A 15650-nucleotide genomic window follows, 5' to 3' on the forward strand; every position below is an offset into this window, starting at 1 on the left:
TCGCCTACGCTCAGACCAAATGCTTGGGCCTGTGCACGTGCTGCATAATTAGTGGTCAAATGTTCACACATGCACGGTGCCAAATCTTTGTTCATGTATGGTAACAAAAACTACGTGAAGTGGCGCTGTATCCTGAGAATTTTGCAGCACACTTCTCATCTTGCTAAGGCACAGTGGTTGAAAACCTTTGTTTTAACCTGGTCTTCTAGCCACAGTATTTATATAGCTGGTCCAGTTTATTTTTTGGTCAATTGTAATGGCCAGGATGTTGGCACTGGGAGATTCAGAGATGGAAGTATTATCGAATGCCTAGTATCTGTAGGTACTAACTACAATGGTAAAAGGGCTGGAAAAACACCAAGGGTGAGCAAAGTCTATGTCAGTTTAATGGACAAAAGCACAGATCAAAGTTCTATGGATGCCAGTGCACTGAAGTGGAGAAGACAGAGAAACAAGTTTGCAAACTGCAGCTACATTTTAAACTCCATTCACATCTTTGAACATTTTCAATGTGTGATGAATGAACACGCTTAGTATTCAAATACTGATGAAGGCATTTGCACCATGTCATGAGTGCTTTGGTGCATGAAATGCAGGGACAATCTGGATGATTGATGTAAGAATGGGAGGGGAAGGGGCTCAGAGTACAACAGGCACTCCCTTTTTGATGTAATGCATTGAACAATCAGCCTGTGTAGCACTTCCACAAGATGGTGCACATGCTGTGACAACTGACCTGATCTAGACCTACAGCAGACAGTAGGCTGCTGAAAGTGAAGTTCTAATGCTTGGGGGAGGGTGGAAGATGCTGGGGCAGTGTAGCCAGGATAGTGCATGCTACATAATCCTGGCATGCTGTACTTTGTACAATTGGAGAAGGCAATAAAGTGATGTTCTGGATGCTAAAGAACTGTAGAAAAGGGAGTAATCGTCCGAGGAGGAGGACGAAGGCACTAGGGAGTAGGAAGCTGTCCATGTACATGACACAGCTCAGCTGGCCTCAGGTGCCACAAGCCAGACAGAACCTAAAAGGACACCTGCTTCCAACAGATGGAGTGCAGCAGATCATAATGGAATATAAAGTCATCATTAATCATATGTTTGCACTTGGTTTCCATCATGGGGGTGAACTGCAGCATGTATAGCTTTCATTTCTTTCTGCTTTCTCTGGCTATAAACAAAAACTCATGTTTGGAATTGTCTAACTGTTTGCCGATATGTGATATTCCCCAGTTGACAATGATCAAATTTGGGTCGCCAATGGAGATTGGATACAGAGTAGCAGTGACTTACAGAGGGTGTTTAGATGGAAAGTAGCAAAGGACAAGTAAACTGTGTAACCTGTTGGTTAAACAGTGACTAAGGTGAGAGAATATGGTTATATATGCAAAGTACTCTCATTCATGCCAGCTATGTGCAATATGTAGCATGGCTTTGAGTCTGTTGTGCCATTCAGTTGTCAGTGATGGGCAATGCCAATTTTAAAATGGCATAGGTGCCAAGGATATTAATCTTTCAACAGATATCCAGAACAATACTTGGTAAGATGGAGCTAGAATTGGATGGGAAGTTTGCTAAGATACAGTGAGAGATCTCACTCGACCTTGTGGTAAATAACACACATGAAAATAGTCAACATAACTGACTCTTTTCCAAAAAAAAAGGAAGATTTAGCTCTTATTGTCTTTCTCTCTCTGCGGATACTGCCCGACTTGTTTTCATTCTCTCATCTATTTGATAAAATCCTCTGAACAGATTGAAAATTTTGACCATATCACCACTTACTCTTCTAGATTCCAGGAAACACAAATTCTAGTTTGTCTAATCTCTCCTCGTATTTTAACTTTTAGAAGCAGTGTTAATCAACACTGAATTCCTTCCAAGGCCAATACACACGTCCCCAGGTTGTGAAAGGCTTCAGTTCTGGAGTCTATTTGCAACACAGAATGGTGGCTCAGTGGTTAGCACTGCTGCCTCACAGCGCCAGGGACCCAGGTTCAATTCCAGCCTCCCTGTGTCTGTGTGGTTTTCCTCCAGGTGCTCTGGTTTCCTCCCACAGTCTAAAAATGTACAGGTCAGGTGAATTGGCCATGCTAAATTGCCCATAGTGTTAGATGCATTCAAGGGAAATGGGCCTTGGTGGGTTACTCTTCGGTGGGTCGGTGTGGAATCGTTGGGCCGAAGGGCCTGTTTCCACAATGTAGGGAAGCTAATCTAGTCATTATGCTGGACAATATAAAGAAACTTTTTGTTAAGTAAAGGAACGGTTTGTGTGCCGGATCTTTAAAATTAATCTTAAAATACTCTTGCATGAGTGTTTGTAAGTCAGACGTTTGTAAATCTGGGACCCCTGAAAATCCTTCCTGACGTGTGGTTCCCAGAACAGTTTATCGTTTTTCAGTCATGGCCAAACCAGAGTTTGGTATACCTGGACATAATTTATATATAAAATACAAGAACATATAAGGGTCAAAATTCTATTACCTTTTTTTGATTATTTTCGATCTGTTCATAACATTATAATGATCTAGGTACACAGACATCCTCTGTATCTAGCACTTCCGCATTGAGAAATTATCCTGTTCTGTACTTTCTGTAAAGTGGTGACCTTACATTTGCTTACATTGAAATCCATTTGCCAGATTTGTTTTTTCACTAAATGTTTTTATTCATTCACAGGATGTAGGTGTCGCTGACTAGGCCAGCATTTATTGTCCAACCCAAATTGCCTCGAGGCCAGTTGAGAGTCAACCACACATTGCTGTGTACCTGGAGTCACATGTAGGCCAGACCAGGTAAGGATAGCATTTTCCTTCCCCAAAGGACATAAGTGAACCAGATGGGTTTCTCTGACAATTGACTAAGCTCATCATAAGCCTCTTAATTCCAGATTCTTATTGAATGCAAATTCTACCATCTGCCATAGCAGGATTTGAAACTAGGTCCCTAGAACATTATCTAGGTCTCTGCATTAACCGTCCAGTGATAATACCACGAGGCATCGTCTTCCCCTATTAATATTTATTAATCTATTAATATATCTGGAATATTATTTTTCATGTGCACTGCTTACAATGCTGTCTATCAGAGTGTCATCAACATGTTTGAAAAAGTAACTTTCTAATAAAGACCTGTCATTAATAAAACACGGTAAATAATTGAAGGCCCAACACAGATCTTAGTGTCACAGATCATATCCCCATTCACTCCCGCTAATCACAGGGCCTGTCATTCTCCCGATTCATCATATCCTACTGCTTAGTCAATTTCTTCACCAATTCAATAACTATTTCAATTTCACAGGCTTCAAAGTTTGCTCACAGACTACTAACTTTATCAAATGCTTTGTAGAAATCCCTGTCTACTATGTTAGTCACCTCTTCAAAAACAAAAGAAACAGAACAGCAAATAAGTTTCCCATAATGTATATGACAGAGCCACAGAGTCAATAGAAATCATTAATCTTTCACTTAATGCCCATGTATATTTCTGAACTTCCCTAACATAAAAGAATCAAATCTCAGTCTAGAGAAGGCATATAGAATATAACTGGAAGAAAAGTTAGCAACACAACATATGTGAAAGAATATTACAAAGTCACTCACGTTGGTTTAGAAGCTTCGGCCTGATCAGTTTGCAGTTTCTCTCCTCCTTCCACTTCCATTGTACAATACACAATGCGATTTGGTGCTAAAGACTTTAGACCTTGCACTTCCATGATTACGACCTATAAAACAAAACAAATTTAATATTGCAACTTCAATTTTTCAAGTCATTGCAATCTGTACACATCCGAACAAAATACAGTCTAGATTAGAGTGGTGCTGGAAAAGCACAGCAGTTCAGGCAGTATCCGAGGAGCAGGAAAATCGACGTTTCGGGCAAAAGCCCCTCATCAGGAATAGAGGCAGGGAGCCTCCAGGGTGGAGAGATAAATGAGAGGGGGGTGGGGGTGGGGAGAAAGTAGCATAGAGTACAATAGGTGAATGGGGATGGAGATGAAGGGGATAGATCAGAAAGGAGGGTGGAGTGGATAGGTGGAAAGGAAGAGAGGACAGGTCATGGGGACGGTGCTGAGCTAGAAGCTTGAAACTGGGGTGAGGTGGGAGAAGGGAAAATGAGGAAACTGGTCAAGTCCACATTGATGCCATGGGGTTGAAGTGTTCCGAAGTGGAAGATGAGGTGTTTTTCCTCCAGGCATTGGGTGGTGAGGGAGCGGTGGTGGAGGGGGATGAGGACCTGCATGCCCTCGGCAGAGTGGGAGGGGGAGTTGAAATGTTGGACCACAGGGCATGTGGTTGATTGGTGCGGGTGTCCCAGAGATGTTCCCTAAAGCGCTCTGCGAGGAGGCGTCAAGTCTTCCCAATGTAGAGGAGACCGCATCGGGAGCAACGGATACAATAAATGATATTGGTGGGTGTGCAGGTAAAACTTTGATGGATGTGGAAGGCTCCTTTGGGGCCTTGGATGGAGGTGAGGGAGGAGGTGTGGGCGTAGGTTTTGCAATTCCTGCAGTGGGAGGGGAGGGTGGGTTGTTGGGAGGGGTGGGGGGGGGGGGAGCGTGGACCTGACCAGGTAGTTATGGAGGGAACGGTCTTTGCGGAAAGCGGAAATGGTTGGGGAGGGAAATATATCCCTGGTGGTGGGGTCCGTTGGAGGTGGCGGAAATGTCAGTGGATGATGTGGTTTATGTGAAGGTTTATCCAAACAAAATATACCAATGGTGAGGATATATCTGAAATCCCTGGACCGAGCACTGAGCATTCATAATTCAAGCACAAATTAACAATATGTCTCATCCACAACCTTGTGAAGACATCAGCCACTGCATAAATATGACTCTTTTTGCTTAAAGTACCAGATTTGAAGCCTCTTTACACTGCAAGTAAAGCCAGTTTTTAAGCAGTTTCATAGACTCATGTCGATTAGAACCTATTCAAAATTGTACAATTTTAGTCAAAGCTGAGAGAGTCAGGAAGGAAATTATTTCATTCTTGTGTAAATAAAATCAAAATGATGCATTATTCAACACCAAACTTCAATATAGCATTCAATAAACAAATGCAACAATATTTCCATCATATAAATTTTCAGCGGATTTTTTTTAACCCTGTTTGCAATCATTTATTTTAATTCAACTTCTGTCAATCCAAAGTAGCAAGGCCAAAGGCAACCGCTTCGGTTTTCTCAATAGCTAACTACAGGAAATTTCTGCCTATCTAGGTAGTAACTGTCAGGCAAGCAGTGTGATAAGTTAGAGAATGGAGGAATCAAGAAAGATAAGATGGAGCTCCATGTTATCAGTATATGTGTGAACACTGACGCTATTGTCATGAAAGGGCAGGATGTAGATGGAAAATAGGACAGGGCCAATGGCCAATGATAGATATTTGAAGAACATCAGAAATAAAAGAAGTGGGAGCAGGAAGGTGAGCAGTTGATGGTGATTCATTAATTATATTGGATAGATGAAAATGGAAGTCGCAGGCAAATGTAGTCCTATCCATTTGGATGATGTTAAAAATCACACAACGCCAGGTTATAGTCCAACAGGTTTATTTGGAAGCACTAGCTTTCGAGGCGCTGCCCCTTCATCAGATGAAAGACTTAATCTAAACTTGTTTATATATCATTAGAGATCCATGACACTGTAATCCTTTTACAACAAATTCTGTGTCTTATGGTCCCGGCCCACAACCACCTGATGAAGGGACAGCGCCTTGAAAGCTAGTGCTTCCAATTAAACCTGTTAGACTATAACCTGGTGTGGTGTGATTTTTAACATTGTCCACCCCAGTCCAACACTGGCACCACCGAATCATTTGGATGATGGAAGAGAGGTATTGGAGGAGGACATGGTCAATACTATTTAAGCTTGAAGACAAATTTAGATGGATTAGAAGGGCACTTATTATGGTCACCATCACCTGACTTCAATGAGGATTGTTTCAGTGTTTTGAAAGTGTGGCCCAGTAGGTGATGAAGAAATGTATAAAAATGTGGACCCATGAAATATACCTTTAACCGTTAAACAACGGACACTTTGCTCAGGAAAGGCACTGAATGCAATAGCAACAATGTGGGACGTGCAAGGAACAGGGAGACTTCATGGGGCCATTCACTACTTCTCTGCAGAGCAACACGCGATTCTTCTATCTTCCTTCCTTTACCATATCTCGTGGTAAAGCTCTGGAGTAGAAATCCCACTGAGAATCATCTTTACCACTTTGAGAGAGCTTCTGAAGAGGAGTTCTTTGGAATCTACTCCTCTGCCTGAAGCAAAGGCAGTTCAGTCAATGCAGCTGTTCCAGGAAGATATCTCAGTGCCAACAGCTCGTGCATGTGCAGAACGACTGCACAATCGAAAATGTCAAGTGAGACAATTAGTGACTTATGCTTTGTTTTTCATGAATTCAATGATATAATTGGCTATATTCTCAACCTGGTTGCATTTTAAAACTTGTTGCAACAGCTGGAGGATTGAAACTTGCCAAGGAAACAGTTCATCCACCAGCCTCGGTCTCAACAAGTGACTGAAAAATCTAGTGAGAATACTTGCACATATTTGAGAGGTAACAACACATTTGAGGTCTTTGGCGAGGAAAGGAAGGTTGGAGATGGAACTGTAGATTCTGTGTACAAAAGGACTCTGGAAAAGGAGATGGTGGCGTTGTGGTAATGCCACTGAACAAGCAATCCAAAGGCCCAGGATAAACACAGGGGATACAGATTCAACTCACAACATAGTAGCTAGGGAACCTCAATTCAATTAATAAAATTTGGAATTAGTCTCAATAAGAGTGAACTGTGAGACTATTAGAGAAGGAAATCTGTTGTACTTTGTTGATCCGGTTTATATACACAAAATTGTTGACTCTTAATTGCTTTCTGAAATACCTTCACAATAGCCACTCAGTTCAATGGCTATTAAACAATATATTAAAAAAAAAGCTGGCTTTGCCAGCAATATCTACATCCCAGGAAAGAATCAAAGAAGGTTAACAACAATTTTAATTTCTCAGCCAAAGGCCTGACATAAACCAGTCAGCTATTCTATGGCAAACCTAAATTAGGCTCAAATGATATCGCAAAATGGGAAAAGCAAGAAAACGTATTTGGCGAATTATATTATTGTAATTTTACAGCTTACAATACAAAACTCATACTTGCTACCTTCTCACCTCAAGTGTAAAAGACAGCACAACATCAGATTTGGAGAGCTGGTTTTCATTTTCCTCGCCCATGTCAATGATAGAGGTATTATGACTGCGTTTCAGCTTCTGAAGCTTGAATTCCGAGCCTCCTTTTGAAACAGGCATACTCTCCAGATTTGCCATCAATAGATTTACAGATGACTTAAGCTCCTCAATAAACATGTTCTCCATTTCTTTTGAAACAAATTTTAGAAACTTGCGTTCCTAGGAAATAATGGCAAAAATGTTATGCAATATCACTGCATTAAGCTAGACGACTTTGAAATGCATAGAAGTGGATAAATCCCCAGGACCTGATCAGGTGTACCCTAGAACTCTGCATGAAGCTAGAGAAGTGATTGCTGGGCCTCTTGCTGAGACATCTGGATCATCGATAGTCACAGGAGAGGTGCCAGAAGACATGAGGTTGCCTAACATGGTGCCACTATTTAAGAAAGGAGTAAGGAAAAGCCAGGAACTATAGACCAGTGAGCCTGACATTGGTGGTGGGAAAGTTGTTGAAGGGAACCCTGAGAGTCAGGATCTACATGTTTTTGGAAAAGCAAGGACTGATTTGGGATAGCCAGCATGGCTTTGTGCGTGGGAAATCATGTCTCACAAACTTGATTGAGTTTTTTGAAGAAATAACAAAGAGGATTGATGAGGGCAGAGTGGTGGACATGATCCAAATGGACTTCATTAGGGCAGTCGACAAGGTTCCTCATGGGAGACTGATCAGCAAGGTTAGATCTCACGGAATACAGGGAGACCTAGCCATTTGGATACAGAACTGGCTCAAAGGTAGAAGACAGAGGGCGGTGGTGGAGGATTGTTTATCAGACTGGAGGCCTGTGACCAGTGGTGTGCCTCAAGGATCAGTGCTGGGTCCACTGCTTTTCATCATTTATATAAATGATTTGGATGTGAACCTAGGAGGTGCAGTTAGTAAGTTTGGAAATGACACCAAAATTGGAGGTGTAGTGGACATCGAAGAAGATTACCTCAGATTACAATGGGATCTTATTTATATGGGTCAGTGGGCTGAGGAGTGGCACATGGAGTTTAGTTTAGATGAATGCTAGGTGCTGCATTTTGGAAAAGCAAATCTTAGCAGGACGTATACACTTAATTGTAAGATCTTGAGGCGTGTTGCTGAACAAAGAGTCCTTGGAGTGTAGGTTCGTAGTTCATTGAAAGTAGAGTTGCAGGTAGATAGGATAGTGAAGAAACAGTTTGGTATGCTTTTCTTTATTGGTCAGAGTATTGAGCACAGGAATTGGGACATCATGTTGCAGGTGTACAGGTCATAGGGTTCAGCCACTGTTAGAATATTGTGTGCAATTCTGGTCTCCTCCCTATTGGAAGGATGTTGTGAACCTTGAAAGGGTTCTGAAAAGATTTACAAGGATGTTTCCAGGGTTGGAGGATTTGAGCTATAGGGAGAAGATGAATAGGCTGAGGTTGTTTTCCCTGGAGTGTTGGAGGCTGAGGGGTGACTTTTAGAGGTTAATAAAATCATGAGGGGCATGGATTGGATAAATAGACAGAGTCTTTTCCCTGGGGTGGGAATGCAGAACTAGAGGGCGTAAGTTCAGGGTGAAAAAGGAAAGAAATAAAAGGGACCTAAGGGGCAACTGTTTCTCACAGAGGGTGGTGCATGTATGGAAAGAGCTGTCAGAGAAAGTGCCGTGTAATTACAGCATTTAAAAGGCATCTAGATGGGTATATAATCGGAAGAGTCGAGAGGGATATGGGCCAAGTGCTGGCAAGTGGGACTAGATTAAGTTGGCTTATATGGACGAGCTGGTCTGAAGGGTCTGTTTCCGTGTTGTACAACTCTGACTCTCAAGAGGAAAGTATTGACTTTGCATGAAATAATTGTCATTCTTCACAAAAATTACTTCTTATAAATCATGGACTAAACTTCCAAATTATAAACATATCACACTAATTTTGTCATTTTAAAGTAATCTCTACTGTCCGTTACCTTCCCATTGTATACCACATTCACAAACCTTCCCGAGAAGAGGCAACTCAGCTCCATGCTTGACAATGATATCATTGTCCATTTTCATTACTGATTAGCCTTTTTAAACCTTTAAGTTGAACATTGATGTTGCATGATTCAATGAAGATTGTTGTGTATAAAGTTTAAAACACTAGATTAAATTAAAAGTGTAGGCGGAGGTGGGTACTGCAGATACTGGAGATTAGAGTGGTGCTGGAAAGGCACAGCAGGTCAGGCAGCATCCAAGGAACAGGAAAATCAACATTTCGGGCAAAAGCCCTTCAACAAGAATTTCCAGCACCACTCTAAAATTAAAATTGTATTATCACAGCTCGTATAATCATAAAACCATTACATGGCCTCATGTCTAAAATTAGTATGTCAGATGTGCTGAAAATAGAGTATGCAAAGCAAATCCCCATTTACTTAGTGCCAATATGCAGAAAGATCTTGACATAATTCGGGATTAGGCTGATCAGTGGTAAGTAACCCTTGTGTCATTCAGGTGCCAGGCAATGACCATTCCCAACAAAAGAAAATTTAACTATTGTCCCACGTCATTCAACGGCCCATTTCTGAATCTCTCACGATCCACATTCTGAGGTTTATGCAGAAACTGTACTAGACACACACACACGCACATATACTTTACTGTGGCTGGAAGAACAGGTCAGAGACTGGGATCTCTGCAGTGAGTAACTCGCCTCATGACTCCCCAAAGCATAAGTGAGGATTGTAATGGAATACTCCCACTTGTCCAGCTGGTGGAACTCCAAAAACACTGCAGAAGCTCAACACCACCCACCAAACGGCTTTTTGAGTGGTATCCTATCATTGTGAAAGCACTTAAGCCAATTATAGAGGAATAGCCACATCTAGGGAGGGAAAGGACTGAACTTATAAATGAGAGAAAAGTTCTTTTGGTACTTACTGTGAAGAAACATGAATCGTAATAATATTGGCTTTCAAAAATAAAAATAACATTGAAATTGCAAACATTGTACATGTACATTGCTCACATTTAGAACAGTGTTTTTTAAAAATACATATTCCTGGAAATCACAAATAACTATCAGACCACTGTCTGGTAAAGCAATTTTTCCAGCAGCAAAATGGAGTGGGAACAACTGACAAGAAATTTCAACCCCAGATTGATTGTTGTCCAATTTTTTGTGGGCTCTTTGGTCCTTCCTGCAATTTACCTGCCCAAAGTGCTTCTGTAGGTATGATTGCATAGTGTTGTGCATATAAAGTATTTGACATTAAGTTGGGCTTCAATAATGCTGTAGATCCAATACAGCATACAAGTATCAGATATGAGACATACTACAATGGAGAAAACAAGGGGAATCAATAGGCTTTCAGCTTCCAAGTAATTCAAAATGTCTACCAGACTTAAACTTATTATTTTCATATGTGGAGGACATGTCTTTACATATTAATACAGTTGTTTGTTGGAAGAATAAATAAGTTAGGTTATGAGCTCAATTCATAATCTAGAATTGGATGTTAGTGTGGACATTATTGCAATCAGGTTTTTTCTGAAAATGTCTACTTAACAATAGACATTTCCTTTGAATTTTGCAAGTTTGGGCTGGTTGAATTCAGTCTGCAATGATTTAGCAAATGCCATAACATATGTATACATGCATGTCTAAATTTTTCACTGTTATGTTTAATGGAGAATTTTATGCAGGCAGAGGAGGGGTCATGGCATCCAGTCCTAGAGGATGCCATGAGAACTGCCTTATGTCCTCTTGTGAAATCATGCATTATTACATGCCAGAGTCAAAAAGTGTAGGGCTGGAAAAGCACAGAAGGTCAGGCAGCAACTGAGGAACAGGGTACTCGACCCTTCAGGAATGCAGGGGGCATAAGTGGGCTGAGAGATAAATGGGAGGGGGGAGCAGGACTGGAGGCAAGGTAGCTTGGAAGGCGATAGATGGAAGCAGGTGGTGGTTGATGGTGATATGTCGAAGCAGAGAGTGGAGCAGATCGGTGGGAAGGAAGGTGAACAGGTAGAACAGATCAAGAGGGCAGTGCAGAGTTGGAGAGTTGGATCTGGGATAAAGTGGGGAGAGGAGAAATGAGGAAACTGGTGAAATCAATGTTGATGCTGTGTGGTTGGAGGGTCCCAAGGCAGAAGATGAGGTGTTCTTCCTCCAGGTGTCAGGTGGCTAGGATTTCGCAGTGAACGAGGCCCAGGACTTGCATATCTTTGGCGGAGTGGGAGGGGGCGCTGAAGTGGTCGCCCACAGAGCGGTGGGGCTGTTGGGTGTGTGTGTCCCGGAGATGTTCCCTGAACTGTTCCACATGTTGGCATCCTGTCTCCCTAACTTGCAGAATGGTTCGGGGATCATCTCCGGAACACATGCACCCAACAACCCCACTGCAATGTGGCTGACCACTTCAACTCCCCCTCCCACTCCACCAAGGGCATATAAGTCCTGGGCCTTCTCCACTGCCAAATCCAAGCCACCTGACACCTCAAGGAAGAACACCTCATCTTCCACTTTGGGACTCTTCAATTACATGGCATCAATGTCAATGTCATCAGTTTCCTCATCTCCCCTCCCCCTACTTTATCCCAGATCCAACCCACCAACTGAGCGCCGCCGGCTTGAACTGTCCCACCTGTCCATCTTCCTTCCCACCTATCCACTCCACCCTCTACTCTGACCTATCGCCATCATCTTCATCTACCTATAGTCTCCTAAGCTGCCTTGCCACCAGTCCCACCCCCCTCCAATTTATCTTCCAGCCCTCTTGGGCTCCCCTCACATTCCTGATGAAGAACTTATGCCTGAAACATCTACTGTCCTGCCCCCGGATGCTGCCTGACCAGCTTCACTTTTCCAGCACCATACTTTTTGACTCTGATTTCCAGCATCAGTCCTCACTTTCTCCTAGTATTACATGCCAATCAGGCAATTCAGAGGGTAATGATGTGCCTTTAACAGGATCAAGCACCCAGGCTGGAAAGACTCACCAACAGACAGAGACCAGCAAAGCATTTACTCAGTTCTGCCTCCAGTGGTGACGGCTAATGGAAATACTCACATTAGAGGCCTTGGACCACAGAGTGACCCATGCCAAATAAGTCATAAGAGGAGAATTGCAGGGTAGGGTGTTATGGGAGAGTGTAGGGGTTCGCAGCAAGTATACAGGATGGCAGCTTTCAACATTTCTTCCTCATGCTAGGTCCCCAAATCAGGCACTATGTATTTGAAGGAGGGCTACCACTGAAAGGCAATAAGCAATCTGCAGAGTTTCCATGTCATGCTCTTTGCATTAATGCTAGCAGCAGCAAGATGGACTCTTAAACAGGCATTAAAAATCTTGACTTAATCACTTCAACTGGTGCTGGGTGGGAAGGACATGAATCCAGTTATGCTGAAGGCAGGATGGTGATGGGGTTCTTACCGTCTCCCTTGATACCCTCAAATGCCCTCCACATTGGCTAAACAGATGGCATTAAGTATTACTTATAATGTCAAATCACAACATACAGATCATCACATTTTAAAGGTGCAAAAGACCCGAATTTTTGTCTCTACGCCATTTAATGTTTGCTCCATTAGCATGTTACTCTTTCAAAAAATTAGAACAAACAAAAAATAATGTGGAGGAACATAGGCCAGGATTTTCTTAAAACTTGTTTTACTGTTCGAACTTTGCCAGCAGTATAGCAGGACTTCCATGTGGAGAAGTATACACGGTAATTGTTCTGCATTTAGTGTTCTGATGTCAATGAAATAGGAGCAAATCTGGCAAGGATGTACTTGGAATCTGCATTTTGCCCTTGTAAAGGACAATTAATGTGTTGGCCACATGGAGTGTTCAAATGAATACCAATGTCTTTTTTTGGGTTTGGCTGTTTCTGTCTGTGTCTGGGCGAAGTTAAATTTATGAGGGGGTTAGAATTTTAACCCATCAGGTTACATGTTAATAATTTATAGCTGTTTACACCTGTAACTAGAATCAATTTATTTGTAATAAATAGTCATTCTTGTAAAGGAGGACTGGACGGTGGCTAATGTTGGGCCTTTATTTAAAAAAATGCTGCAAGGAAATCTAGGAACAAGAGACCTGAGAGTCCAACATCAGCGGTGGGTACTTTGTTGGATGGGCTTCTGAGAGACAGGTTTTACGTGCATTTGGAGAGGCAAGGACTGATTAGGGATAGTCAGCATAGGTTTGTGCATGGGAAATAATGTCTCACAAACTTGATTGATTTTGTCTTTGAGGACATGACCAAGAAGATAGATGAGGGCAGAACAGAAGATGGTGTCTTCATGGACTTTTCAAAACCTTTGACAAGGTTCCTCATGGTCGACTGATTAGTAAAGTTAGATCACATTGCATTCAGTGAGAGCTTGCCAATTGGATACAAAATTGTATTGACGATAGGGGATCAGAGAGTTGGGTGGAGAGTTTTGTTTTGGATGGATGCCTGCGAGATGCTGTATTCCACAGGGATCGGTGCAAGGTCCACTGTTGTTCATCATTGATATAAACAGTTTGGATGAAAATAAAGGAAGCATGGTTAATAATTTTGAAGGTGACACCAAAATTGGTGATATAGTGGACAGTGAAGAAGGTTAGCTAAGAGTACAATGAGATCTTGATCAGTTGGGTCAATGGGCTGAGGAGTGGCAGATGGAGTTTAATTTAGATAAATGTGAGGTGTTGCCATTTTGATAAAAAGAACAAGGGCCAGACTTAGATTTAATAGTCAAACAAAGAGATTTAGGGGTTTGGGTACATAGTTCCTTGAAAGTTGGGTCACAGGTAGATAGGGAAGAGAAGAAGGTGTTTGATATGCTTTCCTCCACTGGACAGAGAGCATTGAGTCTAGGAGTTGGGACATCATGTTGTGGCTGTACAAGCTATATCGTTGGTGGAGCCACTTTTGAAGTATTAAGTGCTTTTCTAGTCACTCTGCTATAGGAAGGACATTATTAAATTCGATAGGGTGTAGAAAAGATTTACAGAAATGTTACTGGGGCTAGAAGATTATGAGCAGAGGCTGAATAGGCTGGGACATTTTCATTGGAGTGAAGGAGGTTAAGGGGAGACCTTATTGTGATTCATAAAATCACGAGACGCAGAGATAAGGTAAATAGCAAAGGTAATTTCTTTTGGGTAGGGGACTTCAAAACTAAAGGCCATAATTTTAAGATGAGAGGAGAAAAATTTAAAAGGGACTTGAGCAGTAACTTTTTTAACAAGAGGGTAGTACCAATATGGAATAAACTGTCAGAGGAAGTGGTAGATGCAGGTACAGTTACAACGTTTGAAGGACATTTGGATAAGTACTTGAATGGGAAAGGTTTAGAGGGATGTGGGCCAACTGCAGGCAAATGCTCCTGGTTTAGTTTGGAAAACCTGGTTGGCATGGACGAGTTGGACTGAAGGGTCTGTTTACATGCTGCATGACTCTATAAGAACAGAATGCCTTGTCAGCGATGGCCTGGCTGTGATGCTGCACTGTGGTGTTCCACTACTTGACCAGGTCCTGGTTTATAAAGAACATGCAGTATAATTTCATCAGAACTTCAGTCATCAACAGCTTCTTCAGTAAGATCATACACAATGTGGAGTAACAGAGGAGAATAAAGGATAGGTTGATTATGTTACAAGTTAGTGGCATGAAGATGACTTAAGGTAATATTAGAGCAATTTATCAATATTATCTCACCCAAGATTACTTTAGGACCATAAGAAGTAGCGACAGGAGTAAGCCATTTGGTCCCTCAAACCTGCTCTGCCATTTAGTAGGATCATGGCTGGTCTGACATTCCTTACATCCACTTTCCTGTCTTTTCCCTGTAATCCTTGATTTCCCTAATGATTAACCCCATAGCTCTGTGACAAGGAGTTCCGAAGACCCAAAACCCTGAGAGAAGACATTCCTCCTCTTCTTAGTCTTAAATTGGTGCCTCTGTATGCTGAGGCTGTCCTCTGGTCCTAGACCATCCCTTAAGGGGAAACATCTTCTCAGTATTTACCCTGTCAAACTCCTTAAGAATCATACACATTTCAATGCGATCACTCTTGTAAACCCCAATGAGTCCAAACCTTTGCTCGTAAGACAATCCCTCCATCTCGTGAACCTTCTCTGAACTGCACAGTGGTTAGCACTGCTGCCTCACAGCGCCAGGGACCTGGGTTCAATTCCCGCCTCAGGCGACTGACTGTGTGGAGTTTGCACGTTCTCCCCGTGTCTGCGTGGGTTTCCTCTGGGTGCTCCGGTTTCCTCCCACAGTCCAAAGTTGTGTGGGTCAGGTGAATTGGCCATGCTAAATTGCCCATAGTGTTAGGTAAGGGATATATGTAGGGGTATGGGTGGGTTGCGCTTCGGTGGGTCGGTGTGGACTTGTTGGGCCGGAGGGCCTGTTTCCACACTGTAAGTAATCTAATCTAATCAAATGATATCTTTCCTTAAA

The 15650-nt window shown here is 42.2% G+C and overlaps 1 protein-coding gene across 3 annotated transcripts in view; it reads right to left on the bottom strand.

Moving 5' to 3' along the window:
* The window catches only part of cadpsa (Ca2+-dependent activator protein for secretion a), a 628699-nt gene that overhangs the window by 341476 nt on the left and 271573 nt on the right, over positions 1-15650 (bottom strand). For all 3 annotated transcript variants that reach the window (XM_060835662.1, XM_060835661.1, XM_060835663.1), the window contains exons 5-6: positions 7182-7418; positions 3606-3727 (exon numbers count right to left, since the gene is read on the bottom strand). In XM_060835662.1, the coding sequence (XP_060691645.1) occupies positions 3606-3727; positions 7182-7418 (359 nt within the window). The remainder of the gene's footprint in view (positions 1-3605; positions 3728-7181; positions 7419-15650) is intronic.

Source organism: Hemiscyllium ocellatum, chromosome 14 (genome assembly GCF_020745735.1).
Source record: "Hemiscyllium ocellatum isolate sHemOce1 chromosome 14, sHemOce1.pat.X.cur, whole genome shotgun sequence".
Lineage (NCBI taxonomy): Eukaryota > Metazoa > Chordata > Chondrichthyes > Orectolobiformes > Hemiscylliidae > Hemiscyllium > Hemiscyllium ocellatum.